The sequence below is a fragment of the Pongo pygmaeus genome, chromosome 23 (genome assembly GCF_028885625.2).
Source record: "Pongo pygmaeus isolate AG05252 chromosome 23, NHGRI_mPonPyg2-v2.0_pri, whole genome shotgun sequence".
Lineage (NCBI taxonomy): Eukaryota > Metazoa > Chordata > Mammalia > Primates > Hominidae > Pongo > Pongo pygmaeus.
Window position 1 is genome coordinate 49516789 of NC_085931.1, and position 20130 is coordinate 49536918.

A 20130-nucleotide genomic window follows, 5' to 3' on the forward strand; every position below is an offset into this window, starting at 1 on the left:
CCTATCTACCTAATGAACAGCAATTCTTGGCTGAACAAATAGCATGCCACTTGCTCAGATCACAGGTTCTATTGTGTATGGGCAAGTGGATCAGCAAAACAAATGATAAGCCCTATCGTTCTTACTTCAATAGTAAATGGAACCTGGGAATACTGCATGCTGTAGGCTTAAAAAATAATAATAAAAAAATTATTTTAAGAAAAAACTTAAAAAATAGTAAATGGGTTAGCAAGGCCTTATGTCTTACTAGTCTTTAGAATCGAATTGGAGTTACAGATCGTCTTAATTATTATTATTATTATTATTTTTTTTTTTTTCGAGACGGAGTCTTGCTCTGTCGCCCAGGCTAGAGTGTAGTGGCATGATCTTGGCTCACTGCAGCCTCCACCTATCAGGTTCAAGAGATTCTCCTGCCTCAGCCTCACGAGTAGCTGGGATTACAGATGCCTGCCAGCACGCCAGGCTAATTTTTGTATTTTTAGTAGAAACAGTTTCACCATATTGGCCAGGTTGGTCTCGAACTCCTGACCTCAGGTGATCCGCCCGCCTTGGCCTCCCAAAGTGCTGGGATTACAGGCATAAGCTACCATGCCCAGCCCATCTTAGTTATTAATTGGGTATTTAATATTGTGCTGAAACTATGTTTCTAAAGTCAATTGAATTTTCAATGTTTTTTCTTTCTTTTTCTTTTTTGAGACAGGATCTTGTTCTGTCGCCTGACACAGGGTTAATTTTTTATTTTTTGTACGGCTGGGGTCTTGCTATGTTGCCCAGGCTGGTCTCAAACTCCTGAGGCTCAAGAGATCTGCCCACCTTGGCCTTCCAAAGTGCTGGGATTATAGACATGAGCCATCATGCCCGCCTTCAGTTTTTAATATACTGAAAAACATATGAAAAACAGATATTAGGAAAATCCAGTGATTGTCATTATGGTCAGGTTATCTCACATAAACCAAATTTTATGGAGAACATGTCAGAATAGTAAATGTCAAAGATGTTGTAGGTAATGCTAGCAGTTAGAAGAGTAACTGTCAGATTTTGACAGCATACATTTAATTGGTAACCCAATGTTGTAGTGCATTTAAAGTTCTGAATATGAAAAGGCCTAAATTTAAGTCATGATCTCATTCATTCATTAAATGCAACACATATTAATCGTGTTAATTGTGCTAAGACCTGGTAGGGGCACTTTAAAAACCTTGTATGTAGTCTATAAACACGATTTTTTGGGATGTGATCACAGGTCAGACAAAAATTTAAGATATATAGATAATCCAATAGATTTACATTTACATAGTTTAAGAGAGCAATTTAAATGTAAATTGAAGCAATGTTGGAAGTTATCCACAAATTTAGTGAGGGCTGCAGACTTCAATAAGGAAAAGAAAAATCTAGATAGTGACCTGCACAACTTAAATCTAAAGGACATGGGCTAAGCGATCAACCCCTTTGGAGGGAATACACCTGGAAATCTTATAGGCCCAGCAACTATTTTTTTCTTCAACTTTTATTTTAAATTCAGGGGTACATGTGCCAGATACGCAGGTTTGTTACATAGGTAAATGTGTGCCATGGTGGTTGGGCTAGCAACTATTAAAGAAATCTTTATTTGTCCCTCTTCTTCCTGAGAAAAATGACCCTGGAAAGCTATACCTCTGGAAAATCCCAGACAAAATTTCTGGTTGATATGTAATCTCAATCAGCTGAAAAGGTAACCCCAAAATTTACCTGTGAGGATACCCCAAATTATTTGGGATAGCACAATTGTTTCCTTTTTGAGACTCAGGAAAATTTAGAATTAAGTGTAGAAATAGTGTTTTTAAATATAGGGAGATTTAAAAATAGAGACACAAATCAAACCCACAGATTACTATTTTCATATTAAATTTGGCAATATGGGCATGGTGGCTCATGTCTGTAATCTTAGCACTTTGGGAGGCCGAGGCAGGTGGATCGCTCGAGCCTGGGAGTTCAAGACCAGCCTGGATAACACGGCGAAACCCAGTCTCTACAAAAAATACCAAAATTAGCCAGGCATGGTGGCCTGTGCCTGCAGTCCCATCTACTCAGGCTGCAGTGAGCCGTGATGGAGCCACTGCATTTTAGCCTGGGTGACAGAGTGAGACCGTGTCTCAAAAAATAAAATAGAATATAAATAAATAAATAAATTTGGTAATAACCTGTGCATATTTGCATTTGAGACCTTTTGACGTTTAAGATAATTTGACCTTTTTGTAATGGATTGGCCTCTGACTGATTAAATGGTACATTCCTTAAATTTTCAAGTTGATAACTAATTTTATAAATAGTATTTGAACATTTAAGGGTGCCTACAACTCACTATACTTCTAAACTTATTTGAGTTACAAAAGATATTTAGGTAATTGGGAAGATTTTGCTGTTAATAATTAGATAATTAGACAAAGTTCTTCTTTTTTTTTTTTTTTTTTGAGACGGAGTCTCACTCTGTCGCCCAGGCTGGAGTGCAGTGGCGTGATCTTGGCTCACTGCAACCTCTGCCTCCTGGGTTCAAGCAATTCTCTGCATCAGCCTCCCGAGTAGCTGGGATTACAGGCACCCACCACCATGCCCGGCTAATTTTTGTATTTTTAGTAGAGACAGGGTTTTGCCATCTTGGCCAGGCTGGTGTTGAACTCCTGACCTTGTGATCCACCCGCCTCAGCCTCCCAAAGTGTTGGGATTACAGGCGTGAGCCACCGCACCTGGCCGACAAATAAAGTTCTTAAAGAAAATACAATATACTAAATGTATAAACATAATAAAAATGTTTAAGAGAATTTAGTTAATCTTGTTATATAAGCTCCCTTAAAATGTGCTAGATTTATAAAGGGACTTAAAGCTTAAGGAAAAATGTATAATATTTTAATTAATTAAATATTAATTTTTAAAAACCTAGCTCCTGGCTGGGTGCAGTGGCTCACGTCTGTAATCCCAGTACTTTGGGAGGCCGAGGCAAGTGGATCATCTGAGGTCAGGAGTTCGAGGCCAGCCTGGCCAACATGGTGAAACTCTGTCTCTACTAAAAATACAAAAATTAGCCCGGTGTGGTGGCACGCACCTGTAGTCCCAGCTGCTCAGGAGGCTGAGGCAGGAGAATTGCTTGAACCCGGGAGGCGGAGGTTGCAGTGAGCCGAGATCATGCCACTGCACTCCAGCCTGGGTGACAGAGCAAGACTCTGTCTCAAAAGCAAACAAACAACAAAAAAAACCTAGCTCCTGAATGATCTTTTCTGTTCTCAAGAGCAAACATCAAGGGCACCAGAAAACTCACAATAACAATAATTATTTCTTTAGCCCAGTGGTTCTTAGACCACCATGTGGCAGAGTAACTAAAGAAAATCAGGTTGTCATTTGAATCAAGTGTTTTGTTGATCAACCTCATTTTGACCAATTTGCCTAGGGGTAGGATTTCCCCAAGCCTCTTTCTTAACTTTACTTGAAAAAAGGGTATGTGATTTTAAAAGTCTGGGACAATGCTGGGTTAAACAGGTGTTTTCTTTTTCTTTTTCTTTTTTTCTTTTGAGACTGAGTCTCACTCTATTGCCCAGGCTGGAGTGCAGTGGCACGATCTCGGCTTATTACAACCTCCATCTCCCAGGTTCAAGCGATTCTCCTGCCTCAGCCTCCTGAGTAGCTGTGACTACAGGCACATGCCACCACGCCCAGCTAATTTTTTGTATTTTTAGTAGAGATGGGGTTTCTCCATGTTGGTCAGGCTGGTCTCGAACTCCTGATCTCAAGTGATCCACCCACCTTGGCCTCCCAAAATGCTGGGATTAAAGGTGTGAGCCACCGTGCCCGGCCATTTTTTTTTGTATTTTTTAGGAGAGACAGGGTTTCACCATGTTGGCCAGGCTGGTCTAGAACTCCTGACCTAAGGTGATCCACCCGTCTTGGCCTCCCGAAGTGCTGGGATTACAGGTGTGGGCCACCGTGCCCTGCCAAAACAGGTGTTTTGTGTCACTGCAGGATTTCACAGGCTAGTGTGCACTGTGAATCTTCAAGAATATATAGTATATCGTACTTCTCAAACTTATTCACTATTTGTTTATTCATTCATTTAGTCATTCAACAAATATTTATTGCACACCTAGTTTATGCCAGGGATTGTTTTGTGCACTTGGGATAAACTAGAGAACAAAAGAGACAGAAATTTTTTTCTCTCACGAAGCTTACAATCTAGTGAGAGATTAGATAATAAACACAAATAGGCCAGGCGCCGGTAGCTCAAACCTGTAATCCCAGCACTTTGGGAGGCTGAAGCAGGTGGATCATGGGATCAGGAGTTCAAGACCAGCCTGGCCAAGATGCTGAAACCCTGTCTCTACTAAAAGTACAAAAATTAGCCGGGCGTGGTGGCGGGCACCTGTAATCCCAGCTACTCGGGAGGCTGAGGCAGGTGAATCGCTTGAACCTGGGCAGCAGAGGTTGCAGTGAGCTGAGATCGCACCACTGCACTCCAGCTTGGGTGACAGAGCAAGACTCCGTCTGAAAAATAAAAAAAAAAAAAAAAATAAACACAAATAAGTAAAATCTGTAGTACATCAGATGTTATTAAATGGTATGGATAAAAATAAGGCCAGGAAAGGGGACAAGGAAGACAGAGTATGAAAGTGAGGAGGTTATATTGTCAAATAAAGTGATCAGAGAAGTTCTCATTGAGACGTGGACATTTTTGCCAAGACCTGAAAGAGATGACAGCAAGCCATGTAGATCTAAGAGGAAGAGTATGATAGGCAGAGGCAGCACAAAGTGCAAAGGCCCTGATGCAGGAGTATATCTGACATGTTCTGGGAATAGCAAAGAGGTCACTATGGCTGGTACATAGAAAACTAGAAAAGTGAAATATTAGAGATTGGAGAGGACTTTGGCTTCTTTTCTGAGTGAGAGGGGGAATCATCAGGGTGTTATGAGCCACTGCATTCCAGCCTAACCTATGTTTTAAAGTGACCATTCTGGCTCTTTTGTGAATAAAAAAAAAAAAAACAGCAGGGGATAGGTCTCAAGGAGGGAGGTTAATTAGAGGTTATTATAATAATCCAGGGGAGATATTAATAGGTGGTAGTTTAGTCCAGTGAGGTAACAGCAGAGGTGGTAAGAAATAGTTGAATTATATTCTCACTCTCTATGTACACACACACATATACACATAAAAATAATATATATTATATATTAATCTTTTATTATAGAAAATATCAAGCATAAACAAATGTAGAAAAAAAAATAATGAACCATCATGTCTATCACTCAGCTTCAACAATTGTCAACTATGAACTCAGGGTAAATCTTTTTTCATATAGACCACTAACCATTTACCTCCCTTCCCATATTATTTTAAGCATATACTAAGCAACATATCATTTCATTATAAATATTTCAGTATGTATCCCTAAAAGATGAAGACTCTCATCTTTAACAACCATATTCCCACTATCACACTTAAATTTAGTAATTCCTTAATTTTTTTTTTTTTCAGACAAGGTTTCTCTCTGCATCACCCAGGCTAGAGTGCAGTGGCATGATCACGGCTCACTAGAGCCTCAACCTCAACCTCCTGGGCTCTAGCTATCCTTCTATCTCAGACTCCTGAGTAGCTAGAACTACAGGTGTGCACGATCACACCCAGCTAATTAATTTTTTTTTTTTTTTTTTTTTTTTTGTAGAGAAAAGGTCTCAGTTTGTCGCTAGGATGATCTCAAGAGATCCCCTCCCCACCTCCAGCCTTGGCCTCCCAAGGTGCTGGGAATACAGGTGTCACCCACCGCACCTGGCCAGGTGATATGTCTTTTAAATCTCTTTAATCTATAGGTCTTTTCCCTGACTCCATCTCTTTTTTCCTCCTTGTAATTTGTTTGTTGAGGAAACTGGGAGGTTTGTTCTGACTAAATATATTTTGAAAACAGAACAGACAGGATTTGTTAATGGGTTAGAGTTAGGGTGTGTGAGAGAAAAAAGATGTCAAGGATAACACCCAGGTTTTAGGTCAGAGGATCAGGAAAGAGATAGATCTAAGATGAGGGAGCCTTTGGGAGAAGCAGATTTGGGGCAAAGGTCAGAAGTTTGATTTTTGGACCCTGTGAAGTCTGAGCTGTCAATTAGGCATTCAAGTGGAGGTATATTTGACTATGAAATCCTTTTTTTCTTAATGTATCTTGTGAGGCCAGGGTTTTGAGAAATACTTAGAGGAAATACTGCTTTTGCTCTAATTGCTCTTGGGCACTGCTGTAACACATGAAACACTAATTCTTTCTAGTAAGGTAGGGAGAAAAAAACCCACATTTTAGTACACTTGCATTGAGAAGATGATGATATGTCTTGGGGATCAAAAAATAGTAAATAAAAAGGGATGTTAAAACTTCTGCAGAAGAGCAAAAATAACTGCAGTATTTCTGAAATATTTAATCTAACAATTGCTTTTTGAGTAAACCCAAAATGTGCAATGAAACCTCCTTCATATGGAGAAGCAAAGTAAATGAAAAGTTAAACTGATTTTTAAAAGTGGTTTGAGATTAATATTGGCTGATTCAGAAACTAGATTTTGGGTCTGAATTTCTTGTAAGACATTTAATCTTGCTCCTCCAAGCAGTCTAGAATTTGTTTCAGTTATCATTTAGAAAAACAAACAAACAAACCCAAACTTCAAATGAAGAAGCTACTTCTACTACTTATAGTAGAAATAACCAGAAAGAGGAAAAGAAACATGGTATTCCAAAGATTATGCTTAGTGATTATAAAAAATGTAAGATACACACTCAAATTCCTGGCTCCCGGTGGTGATATGGAAAACCATTTTCCTCTTTTCACTATACTCAAATGCAGTCAAGAATCCTGGTTCCTACAGAAAGATAAAAGGAAATGTTCAAAAAGGGTTTAAAGATCATGGTTTTATTTTCAAATGTTGCCCAAAATGATATACTCAATTATTAAGATCATCATTTGGTATAAGCTACAGTTCACTTGTCCTTGAAGGCAGTACAAGATTATGGTTAGGAACACAGGCTTTAGAGCTGCCCTTTCTAGGTTCAAATCATGTCTCTAATAGTTATTAGTTGTATGATATGGAGTAAACTACTTAATCTTGCTGTACTTCAGCTTCCTCTTTTGGGTCAAACAGATAACAGTGTTTCTTCAAAGAGTAGCTGTGAAAATTACATTTTATATATATATACACACACACACATATGTATACACATATATACATATATATACACATATATACACATATACATATATGTATATACGTATATGTGTATATATATGTATATGTATATGTGTGTGTGTGTATATATATATATATATTTTTTTTTTTTTTGAGACCGAGTCTCGCTCTATTTCCCAGGCTGGAGTGCAATGGTGTGATCTCGGCTCACTGCAACCTCCACCTCCTGGATTCAAGTGATTCTCCTGCCTCAGCCTCCCAAGTAGCTGGGATTAGAGGCACTTGCCACCATGCCCGGCTAATTTTTTGTATTTTTAGTAGAGATGGGGTTTCACAGTGTTGGCCAGGATGGTCTCAAACTCCTGACCTCAAGTGATCCACCCGCCTCGGCCTCCCAAAGTGCTGGGATTACAGGCGTGAGCCACCGTGCCCAGCCAAATGAGATATAATTATGGCATAAAGCAGAGGGTATTTTACTAACAATTCACTTTTTTTCATTCAACAGCATCGTTTTTTTTCCAGCTATAGAAGTTTCAAGGGGCACAGAAATTCCAGTTTTCATTATTCTTGAGACAACATTTTTCACATGGTAGATATACTACTTATTGACTGATTAAAAAGGTACAGCTGATGCAGTGGAGGACTAGTGAAAATGGGCCCCAATGTAGTCTAACAGGTGTCCCTCTTTGTTGTTTTATACTATGACTGTGGTTCTTAAACTTTGGAGAACTTGGAGAATGGGGACAGCCAAGCCCAGGTCCTATCCTACTTGAGTGAGCCAAGTCTGGGCTTCTGTTTTCTTTATTAGCCACACCAGGTGATTCTGATACATATCAATGTTTAGAACCACCGTACTATGAAATTAACTTCCTTTCTTTCTCTCCTCTCTCTCTTTCTGTCTCTCTCAATTGCTTTCTCTATCTCTAAGAATAAACAACTGGGTGCAGTAGCTCACACCTGTAATCCCAGCACTTTGAGAGGCTGAGGCGGGAGGACTGCTTGATGCCAGCAGTTCAAGACCAGCCTGGCCAACATAGTAAGACCCCCCATCTCCACAAAATTATTATTATTATTTTTTGAGACAGAGTCTAGCTCTGTCGCCCAGGCTGGAGTGCAGTGGCGCGATCTGGGCTCACTGCAAGCTCCACCTCCTAGGTTCACGCCGGTCTCCTGCCTCAGCCTCCCGAGTAGCTGGGACTACAGGCGCCTGCCACCACGCCCGGCTAATATTTTTGTATTTTTAGTAGAGACAGGGTTTCACTGTGTTAGACAGGATGGTCTCGATCTCCTGACCTCATGATCCGCCTGCCTCGGCCTCCCAAAGTGCTGGGATTACAGGCGTGAGCCACCACGCCCGGGCTCCACAAAAATTTTAAAAAATTAGCTGGACATGGTAGAATGTACCTGTAGTCCCAGCTACTGAGGAGGCTGAGGTGGGAGGATCGTTTGAGCCTGGGAGGTCAAGGCCAAAGTGAACTGTGATTGAGCCACGGTACTCCAGCCTGGGTGATAGAGTGAGACCTTGTCTCAAAAATAAATGAATAAATAAAACTGGGCACAGTGGCATATTCCTGTAGTCCCATGTACTTCAGAAGCAGAGGCAGGAGGATCACTTGAACCCAGGAGTTCAAGCCCAGACTGGGCAACATAGTGAGATACCCTTCTCTCTCTCTCTTTTTTTTTCTTTTTGAGACAGAGTCTCGCTGTGTTACCCAGGCTGGAGCGTAGTGGCGTGATCTTGCCTCACTGCAACCTCTGCCTCTCAGTTTCAAGTGATTCTCCTGTCTCAGCCTCCCAAGTAGCTGGGACTACAGGCACCTGCCACCATGCCTGGCTAATTTTTGTATTTTTAGTAGAGACGGGGTTTCACTATGTTGGCCACTATGTTGGTCTTGAACTCCTGACCTCATGATCCGCCCGCCTCAGCCTCCCAAAGTGCTGGGATTACAGGTGTACGCCACTGCACCTGGCCCGATACCTGTCTCTTAAAAAATAAAAATAAAAAGAATAAACAGTTTAAGTTAAGAAAGGAGAAGATTCTTGGTGCAGTAGTGGGTGCTTGAGAAAGAGAGAGGTTCTTTTCTTTGGTAATAAGATTTAATTTCCAAAGAAAACAACTCTAATGTCATAGAGCAGTTTCCCAAACCCTGAGTACTGCTCCAGGGCTTTCTTAAACACCCTGGTACTTGTGGAATTGACTTGTGGGTATACTGCCCGAGTGTACTCAGAAGCTAGAGCAACTGAGCTGGGTTCAGAGTAATTCAGTTCGGTTGAGTCCTCTCCAAGTTCAGGATCACACTGCCACTTGCATCACTCTCCTGCCTTGACTGCTTCTGAAGAAGGAAACCAAATGGCTGTCGGTGAAGAGAGCTTCTCAGACTCACTGGGAATGAGACCCTCACATACCAACAGAGAAATGGAGAGGCCTGCTATTAAATGAAGAGGAAGACTGCCTTTCTTTGCTTTCCTATTTCAAGAGCTGGTACCTCTAGTGATTCCCAAAAGCTCTACATAAAAGCTTGGGTCAAAGGTATATATGCTTTTGTCTGGCAGCCTGGCAGTTGCAAAGGCCCCTCACAGTCAGTGGGCCCTGCTAGAAAGTAGTAAGGTAGGAGATGGGATTTGACTCCAGAGGTGGGGTTCAGACACCAGACCAAATTGAGAACTAGCTAAAACAGGGTCCAGGGCAGAAGCAACTTTCCATAAGACATGCCCACCAATGTGCCATGTCAGTTTACCATTGCTATGGCAACACCTGGAAGTTACTGCCCCTTTCCATGGCAATGACCCAATGACCCAGAAATTACCACTCTTTTTCTAGAAATTTATGCATAAACTGCCCTTTAATTTGCATGTAATTAAAAGTGGGTATAACCATAATGGCAAAACTGCCTCTGAGCTGCTACTTCTGGGCACACTGCCTATGGGGTAGCCCTGCTCTGCAAGGAGCAGTACCTCTGCTGCACTGTACTGGGCTGCTTCAACAAAAGTTGCTGTCCAACACCACTGGCTCACCTTTGGGCAAAGCCAAGAACCCTCCCAGGTTACGCCCCAATTTGGGGGCTCACCTGCCCTGCATCACTATGGGTTAGCTTAGCTCAGCTGCTTCAGTGAGCACATGCTTGGTCATGTCTATCTCAACTGCACACATGTAGACTCAACCACTGTTGGTCTTTTTCTAACCCAGTGCTCTCTTATCAATTGGCTATATCAATTGGCATATATATCAATCTCCTATACCAGGAGAGAGCAACTTCTTTGGTACTGAGTGCTTCACAACAACCATAGGTATGATATTTGAGGACACAAGACAAAACTGAGGAGGAGAAAGGTAAAAAATAAAAATGAAGGCCGAGCATGGTGGCTCATGCCTGTAATCCCAGCACTTTGGGAGGCCAGGGCAGGCAGATCATGAGGTCGGGAAATCGAGACCATCTTGGCCAACATGGTGAAACCTCGTCTCTACTAAAAATACAAAATTAGCTGGGTGTGGTGGTGTGTGCCTGTAGTCCCAGCTACTCAGGAGGCTGAGGCAGGAGACTCGCTTGAACCCCGGAGGTGGAGGTTGCAGTGAGCTGAGATCACGCCACTCTGGCCTGGCGACAGAGCAAGACTCTGTCTCAAAAAAAAAAAAAAAAAAAAAGCAAAGGAGAAGGAAAGGCAGAGACAGCCAGAAAAAGTAGTATAAACAGAGACAAAAAGTTTTGGCAAAAATAATTACCTTCATTAGTGTTCCAGGTCTCTTAATCCCTACCTTCGTCTTTCAGAAATCAATTGCTGTTGCTTTGAAACTGAAGTGATAAAAAGTTAACATGGGGAGTATAATATACTGTGATCTACAGGAACTCAGTTCCCACTATAATTTCTAGTTTTCATGAGAAAGCCTATAAAGATTCACAAGGCCCTTCCAAGCTAAAACAGCAAAGAATGGATTTTGCTTACAATTAGTTTGTTCGCTGCCTCTTTAATCTTGTCTACTTTGGCTTCTGAGAGTCCTTTGACATTGCATAGAGCTCTTCTTGTTGTCATCTGTATACCTTTGATGGTACAGATTCCTACTGATTTCAGTTTCTTAATGTCAGCCACGTTCTGTAGATTAAAGAATGGGCACAGCAGACTGATAAGATGCCAGCCTGCAAGGCTCCCATACTATGTCATGTGTTTCTGTGTCCATCTCCTTCCACCATGATGCCAATTTTATACAAGCTGCCAGGTGGAACCCACCCACCATGTAGCCAAATGTTCTGGAAATATCTGAGTAGAACATACTCAGCAGGCTGCCAAATGTTCTGACTGTGCCCTGATTTCCCAAGAATGTTAGTGAGACCATGGCAATGTAACAAGGAATTCAAAAGAAAAGCCTGTTGGTGGAAAAGCTAACAAATTTATCACACATTCACCCCCTCAGTTCAGCTCCTTCCTTCTACAGAACTTCATTACCAACATGTTCTTTTAAATTTTTAAAGATTTTTTTTTCCTCTGCCCCTGGAGAATGCAAATAACTACATCACCAAAGGACCAGGATTTTCTCTTGCTTCTATTTTCTAAAACCACTGAAAGAGATTAAATGTTAGGGCTACAACAGATAATGTCAGCACAGTTTTACTATCAACTGATTGCTGTTGAAATCCACCCAGGTCATTATTCAAAGGCTGGATTTCTGCCAACATCATTTATTCCAGTCGCCTGACATATAGAACTTAATTTTGTCCTCTGGATACACTTGACAATGTCTGGAGACATTTTGATTGTCACAGCTGCAGGGGTGCTACTGGCATGCAGTGAGTGAGTAGAGGCCAAGGATGTTGCAAACACCCTACAATGCACAGGACGTCCCCTTGCAACAAAGAATTATCCAGGCCTAAATGTCCATAAGGTTGATGCTGAGAAATCCTGAATCAGATAATTTAACACAGCATTGAAAAACTACTTACAATTCCATGTTTCTGTAACAGGTCAATATCTTGAAACAAAGATTCCTAAAGGAGATGAAACAGAAAAAATGAAGTTTTGATTCTTCATATCCAGCTGTTTCACATCTTTTAAAGAGGTAATTCAATACTATGAGTCACTCCAAAATGCCTCAAATTCCGCTTCTCTAGAGATTGAGGAAGGATCAATACTGTTTTTCAAACACATACTTAGAAGCACCAACATTGAAAGGGCTGGGAAGCCAGTTACCTTTGTCATGTCCTCCCTAAAATTTTAAAACCTTTACCTAAAGGACTGGAACAACATTTGACCTATTTTAAATACGTTTTCTCAACCCTCTTCCCGTCCAGATCCTAAACTCCTTCCTCTAGGCCCAGGCTGCTATTCGGTACCAGTGTGTATAGGTACCAGTATGGCCATACCAGCTGTTAAGTTATTAAAATACTTTCATACCAGTTGCTAAGTAGCTAATCTTAGCATCCTTGCCAAACAAGTTGTTACATATTTGCAATATATAACTATGTGTTATTTCTACTTTCAGCTTCTAAAAATAGTAGCTAACAAAGAAGGAACTTGATTTTTGTGGAATGACCGAATGTCTATATATCTTTCAACATTTCTAGTCATACCTCTTCATCTTGGAATCCTGGTTCTTCCGCCACAACTTGATCCTCCTTCATATTGAAAAGTGAGCAACAGAAAAATAATCACTTCTGGAAAAATAAGAAATATTATGTAAGAAGTAGTCCTTTGTCCAGGGGCCTCTGATTTCATTTCAAAGTCAACAAGGACTAGAAGGACAATAAGAGAAGCATTTAGCTTGGGAAGACGAGGCCAGCCTATCTTCTTTCTGCGAGGCATGTGGCATTATTTCTTGTGTGTGTGTGTGTGTGTGTGTGTGTGCGCGCGTGTGTGTGTGTGTCCCCACATGCACACAGATGCCTGAGGGGCAAATTGGTGGGTGCTTATTTAGTTTCTTCTTTCCCCAACAGTGATCACTTATCATCTGGTTTCCATTGCACAGCTAATCATGACTTTATTACTGCCTGGAATGTTATTTAGAATTGCATATTGCTTTTAACCTTTCTTGCTTATGTTTAACAACAATACTCTAGGAACCTTGACATTATATCATTCTTCCTCCCTGACACCTCCAACTTTGTCCTCAATAAATGGATTTTATTTTTCTCATCTATGATGAATGCCTTCCTGCCTGCTGATTATGAATGAGTACTCCTGTGACATCTACCTTTTTGTTTCATAGAACATTAGCCATACTTTCTTTCACAGTATTTACTAGTTTCATGATTTTTTTAAGATTTAAAAATATGGTGGGCCGGGCGCGGCGGCTCACGCCTGTAATCCCAGCACTTTGGGAGGCCGAGATGGGCAGATCACAAGGTCAGGAGTTCAAGACCAGCCTGGCCAAACCCCGTCTCTACTAAAAATACAAAAAAATTAGCTGGGCCTGGTAGTGGGCGCCTGTAATCCCACCTATTTGGGAGGCTGAGGAAGGAGAATGGCATGAACCCGGGAGGCGGAGGTTGCAGTGAGCCGAGATCGCGCCACTGCACTCCAGCCTGGGCGACAGCACGAGACTCAGTGTCAAAAAAAAAAAAAAAAAAAATTGGTGGATCATAATACTATATTAAGGCTGATAAGCAGTTAAAGTTTTTAACATTGTAGACTCAAAAAGAAATCTCAGGAATCCACAAGGCGTGATTGTGTTTATTACAATAAAATGCGGTCCAAATAATTATTTTTCTTGGTCGATTCCATTTCCTCATTTGATACCAAAGTCAGGGGTTGGACCCTAGAACAAAGGGAACGAACTATTAATACTAAGGCAGGAGCAGGGTCCTACCACCCAGCACCTCAAACGGCAAAGGATGGAAGGCAACCCAGACCGTTCGGATGGGATGTTCGGGGACACTGTCCTTCAGATGGCTAGCTATGAGTACCCCAATTCCACATTTACTGTCCCCATAGAAGAAAAAAACATATCATTCATTTCTTCTCCCCGTGATGAAATGAAAAGATTGTCCCCCATCTCTCAAGGAGCCGTTGATGGACTGAATGGTTGGATTGAAGGTAGGGCTCCCCAATCCCCCGGTTTAAGACGACCCAGCTGTCCCCTGTGGTGGGGGCAGCAGCGCGGTCGGGTCGCCCTCGACACCTCCCTCGTCGGGAGGCCTGGGCAGACCCCGTGCGGCCGCCGGACATCTTCCTGACACCGGATTCCCTGGTCAGGAGGATGAGGCGGGCTCTCCTAGACTTAGGTCCGATTCGATTGAAAATGAGGTTGGAAATCCCTCAAGATCACTAAAATTCCTCCCCAGGGGTGGGAGCGGAACGCTCAAAGTCACTAGCCCAGGGACCCCAAAAAAGGAGTGAGAAAGGGAAGCGCGCCTTCTCAAAACGAGCGTCCCCTCAGAGTCTTCGCACGCTGTCCGTTTTTGCCACTTACCCCCCTCGTACCCACAGTCTCCCCGAGATTTTCAAGGTGAAGCCCGTCTGCCCCGCCCGACCTCCTCAGCTGACAGGATTCTAACTCGGGCCCAGAACACGGAGCCTGGAGACCCGCGCGCCGTTGATCACAGGGTTTGGCGCCAAACGAGGAGGGCGGGGCGAGGACCAAGGGGCCGGGCGGGGCGCAGGGTGAGGGTGGAAGGGCGGGGAGCGAGCAGGCCCACGGTGGGCGACACGGGTTGGGGCGCAATGGGGGCGGGGCGAAGACCGAAGGGCGGGGGACGAGCGGCTCACAGTTGGGCGGACCAGAGGGCGTGGCCTGGAGGGGGCTCAGGGCGAGGGGGCGGGGCGAGGGCTGAGGGGCGGGAAACGAAGAGGAGCCTCCAGCGGGTGGCGAGCTGGGGTGACGGAGGAAGGGAGGGGCGCTGTGGAGGCAGCGCGCTGAAGAGCGGGGCCTTGAAGGGAGCCAGTTGAGCTGGGGCGTCCCTCGAGCTGAGCACCTCGCTAAAGTCCGGGAGAAGACCCTGAGGCGAGGGTTCTGAGGAGGAAGCCTTGAGTCGGGGGAGGGGCGATGAGCAGAGGTGGCTGACTTTGGCGATAGGTCTTGGTCGCGAGGGTCGCAGATGGAGCCTTGGGTTAGAAGGTCGAACCCGGGCCCTCTTCCCCCCGCCCCCGCTGCCCATGGCTTCTCTTTTCACCTCCAGGTTTTCATGCTGTTCAGAGTTTGGCCGTGCTCCCTCAGCGTTCCTAATTTCCCACTTTCTGACTCTCACCATTTGCCACTCTTGTCTGTGATTGAGACACCCAAGGCCCATTCAGGATGGAGAGTAATTTTTTCTCTGTCTTAACTTGAAGTTTTAAATAGACCACAGACGCCAAGTATATTTTGGTTCAGCTTTTAAATAGAAGTCGCAGGCCAGCCTTCGTGCCAGCAGCGCCATCGCTGGCAGCGTCCTCCTCCCCTCACGCGGAGACTGACTTGGGGAGAGTCAGGAAACATTTGAGAGAGCAGCTGCCGAGGTGGAGGCTGTGATGTATCTTGGATGAATCTCTGTGCAAACAGTTCTTTGGGTTCAAGACCTAGTACAGGGCGATCCTTTTTGTTTTTTCTGTCTGAATCATTTTGCTGGAATAAATAGCAAAACATTCCCACAATAGCAGTTGGCATTTTGTGTAGGACGCCCCCCCCCAAACAGGTGGATTGTTTTAAGAGCCAACAAATAACTGCCATTGTGCTTCCAAATCTGTTATTTTCCCCCAAACATAGCCGTGCTTGTTACATGCAGATGAATGCCCATTTGGGGGAGGAACTGGATAGTGGTGAAAGGCTTTCACTCTGAGGCCTCACCTAAATAATTATGGGAACTTTTGAGCAACTCGTTAGGTGAAGACATCAACAGTCTACAGAAGAGCTGCAAAGAGCACAGCAAGATGATTTAGGGAAATATAACATATGTAGTTTGGTGTAGTGACAGCTGGGAGAGAGAAATGTTCATAATATTTGAAGGTTGTGTGCAGTACACTTAAAAAAACTAAAATGAGCTGGGTAATGACAAATTCATGAAAGGAGGAGAAAAATCTTATTTGGGTATCATATTGATGGTTAGAGACAACTTTTAAAATATTTAAAACAACAACAAACTCTGGAACAGTTAAAAAGTGCACATGAAGACTTTCCACTCAAATCGGAACAAAAAAAAATTAGTCTTTCATATCATAAAAAAACTCTGAATGTCATGAAGGTGGCATTTCACATCAGTGGAGAAATGATGAATTCAGTGAATAGTGTTAGAACAACTGGGTAACCATCTGGAAGAAAAATAAAATTGGAACCACACTTTACACATTATACCAAAATAAATTCCAGACAGATCAAAAAATTAAATCTGAACAATAAAATAATAAAAGTACTAGAAGAAAATATTGGACATTTAAAATTACTTTGTAATAAGGAACATCTTTTTAAGTATGCTACAAAACTCAGAATCCATGAAAGATTGGTAGGTATGCTTATATTTTAAAAAATATATCCTGCATGGCAAAATGGTACTTTCCTATCCACAATATAGAACATGGCAAACCAGAGCTTTTGTGTCAATTATTAACTGGATAATATAGCTTGCCTAATTTTTCAAATCCTTCAGGAAGTCCACGATTTCTCTATACAATTGTAAAATGTTGTGTCTTTTTATGATATTTTAAGAAATAAAAAAACAGGCAGTGGGATTATAGTTGACCTGAATTTTAAACTATTACACTTTACTGCCCCTCCGTGGACAGTCACCTTATAACCAAATAGAGGCACAGGATTCCAGCGCATATAGTTGGGCTTCTACAAAGTGATGCTTGCTGATACATATTCTTGAAATTTCAAGAGCTTGAATTTGAGAAATGCTTTAGTAGAGAACTAAAGAATGAAGGCTCATCACATACAAATTTCACTGGGTAGAATTCCCCTTAAACATATTTGTTTGTTTTGTTTTGCTTTTTGTTTTTGAGTCAGGGTCTCCCTCTGTTACCCAGGCTAGAATACAGTGGTAAGTAAGATCTTGGCTCACAGCAGCCTCAATCTCCCGGGCTCAAGTGATCCTCCCACCTCAGCCTCCTGAGTAGCTGGCACTACAGGCACAAGCCACCACACCCAGCTAATTTTTTGGTATTTTTTTGTAGAGATGTGGTTTCACCATGTTGCCCTGGTCTCAAACTTCTGGGCTCAAGTGATCCTCCCATCTCAGCCTCCCAGAGGGCTGGGCTTACAGGCATGAGCCACTGCGTCCAGCAGTGTTCCATTTCTTTATCTCCATTTTCAAATAATTCCCCTTTAAGAATAAGGTACTTGTAGCCTATTGCTGAGAACTATACCTCTTAGTGGCTCTTCCCTGGCTACATAAAGGTTTAAAATAACTGCTGTTTGTAAAGAGTCGATTAAAATTTTAACCTAGGGCCTTACATTATTCACCTCCAGTTACAAGAAGGAATACGGGGTGCCATAGGAACACATGGGAGGGACATCTTATTCAGTTTGTGGGTAAGTGGGGAACATGGCATTTAGAGGCTGACACCCATGAGTAATTCATTAGTCAAGTAATAAGAGGGAACAAGTACTAACTTAAGAGAGTGCATTTAGCTGGAGCTCAATACTTATTTGTAGAATGAATGACTAGTAAAACACCTCTTACATTCGCCAGACTTTCTCTTTTTTTCTCAATATTCTAGTTCCATCAATCTTGTCATGCTTTTTTTTCTTACACTTCTAGTTTATATAGACATTTCAAATATTGTGTTTCTTGCCTCAGCAGAGGGAATATTCTGAAAGATACTAATTCTGCAGTGTGTGGATTTGCATTAACCTAAAGGGGTTTACTATAGATTTACTGGAAAGAAAAAAAAATCTGTAGGATTATGAACCAAAAAATAAAAAACCAAAGTTCCCATCTTTATTCAAAGCATTGATTAACAAAAATAAAAGGCAAAAGTTGTATATATTTTTGCATATCTACTTCTTTTTTTTTGAGACAGAGTCTCACTCTGTCACCAGCCTGGAGCGCAGTGGTGTGATCTCAGCTCACTGCAACCTCTGATTCCCTGGTTCAAGCGATTCTCCTGCCTCAGCCTCCTGAGTAGCTGGGATTACAGGCATGTGCTACCACATCAAGCTAATTTTTGTATTTTTAGTAGAGACAGGGTTTCACCATGTTGGCCAGGATGGTCTTGATCTCCTGACCTCGTGATCTGCCCACCTCGGCCTCCCAAAGTGCTGGGTTTACAGGCATGAGCCACCACACCTGGCCGCATATCTGTTTATTTCTGATCCTACTTTTTCAGTCACCTAATAAGCATTTTTCCATGTCTTAAGCATAATTTTAAATGATTGCATAATATTCCATTGAATGTATTATTAACAATTTCCCTATTACTGGACATTACTAATTAGTGTCAGCATCTTTTTGCACTGTTTGTTTTTTAGGATTACTTTTATTTATTTATAATTAAAAAAATAGAGATGGGGTCTCGCTATGTTGCCAAGGCTGGTCTTGAACTCCTGGGCTCAAGCAATCCTCTCACATTGGCCTCCCAAGGTGCTGGGATTACAAGCATGAGCCACTGCACCTGGCTGAGGATCACTTTTCTTAGGGTAGATTTCTGGACGTATAATCATTGATTGAAAGGCTGTGGACAATTTTAAGGCTATTTAAAGCTCATGGAAATATTTGGTTGTACTAGTTTCCATTTACCAGCAGAGAAAGAGTTGGTTATTTCACAGCTGTCACAGAGCTTACAGTCTAGTAGGAAAGATAGATTTTATACAAAGAACTATATAAGCAGAATTGTGAAAAATGCATTAAGGGAAAAATAGTGTGCACTGTGCTAAGCACACAGATAGGTGACTAAGTCTCTGCTGTGGAAAGCAACAGTGCTTGGGAGAGGCAGATCGATAAATAGGTTGTTCCTTTAAAAAAATTTTTTTTAGGCCGGTTGCAGTGGCTCACGCATGTAATCCCAGCACTTTGGGAGGCCAAGGCAGGCAGATCACCAGGTCAGGAGATCGAGACCATCCTGGCCAACATGGTGAAACCCTGTCTCTATTAAAAATACAAAAATTAGCTGGGTGTGGTGGAGGGTGCCTGTAATCCCAGCTATTCAGGAGGCTGAGGCAGGAGAATCGCTTGATCCAGGGAGTTGGAGGTTGCAGTGGGCCGAGATCGCGCCACTGCATTCCAGCCTGGCGGCAGAGGGAAATTCCATATCAAAAAAAAAAAATTTAAATTTTTATTTTATGTAAAAAGAATTTTTTTCTTTCATTCAGTGGATGCCTTGGATAATCTATTCAAGGAAGATCACTTAGTCCAACTTAACGAAACCTATATCCTTCTCGTACTGACTGGCAGCACACATTAAGGCCATATTTCCTTTTCTTTTCTTTTCGTTTTCTTTTTTTTTTTTTTTTTTTTTTGAGATGGAGTCTTGCTCTGTTGCCCAGGCTGGAGTGCAGTGGCGCCATCTCAGCTCACTGCAACCTCTGCCTCCCAGGTTCATGCAATTCTCCTGCCTCAGCCTCCCAAGTAGCTGGGATTACAGATGCATGCCACTATGCTCGGCTAATTTTTGTATTTTTAGTAGAGACAGGGTTTCACCATGTTGGCCAGGCTGGTCTCGAACTTCTGACCTCAAGTGATCCACCTGCCTCGGCCTCCCAAATTGCTGGGATTACAGACGTGAGCCACCGTGCCTGGCCATTTTTTTTTTTTTTTTACCTAAAATTTATTTGGTTAAAGATGAAGACACAAACACACACAGTAGCCCAGGCCTACGCAGGGTCAGGATCATTAATATCACTGTCTTCCACCTCCACATCTTTGTCCCACTGGACGGTCTCTGCAGCAATTACATGCATGCAGCAGTCATCACCTATGATAACAATGCCTTCTTCTGGTTTACCTCCTGAAGGACCTACCTGAGGCTGTTTTACAGTTAACATTTTTTTTTTAATAAGTAGGAGTACACCATAAAATAATGATAAAAACTATAAGATAGTAAATACATAAACC

General features: G+C 42.3%; 1 protein-coding gene across 6 annotated transcripts in view; it reads right to left on the reverse strand.

The window, feature by feature from the left end:
* DMC1 (DNA meiotic recombinase 1) overlaps positions 1 to 16449 on the reverse strand; it is a 53132-nt gene extending 36683 nt beyond the window's left edge. Inside the window, exons 1-5 of one of the 6 annotated variants that reach the window (XM_054469549.2) lie at positions 14580 to 16449; positions 12742 to 12825; positions 12115 to 12159; positions 11123 to 11269; positions 6774 to 6856 (exon numbers count right to left, since the gene is read on the reverse strand). In XM_054469549.2, the coding sequence (XP_054325524.1) occupies positions 6774 to 6856; positions 11123 to 11269; positions 12115 to 12159; positions 12742 to 12792 (326 nt within the window). In that variant the 5' untranslated portion in view covers positions 12793 to 12825; positions 14580 to 16449. Of the gene's footprint in view, positions 1 to 6773; positions 6857 to 11122; positions 11270 to 12114; positions 12160 to 12741; positions 12826 to 13847; positions 13868 to 14579 lie in introns of those variants that run through there. The other 5 variants (XM_054469546.2, XM_063663268.1, XM_063663269.1 and 2 more) reach the window with 5 other exon arrangements.
* Positions 16450 to 20130: the final 3681 nt, after the last annotated feature.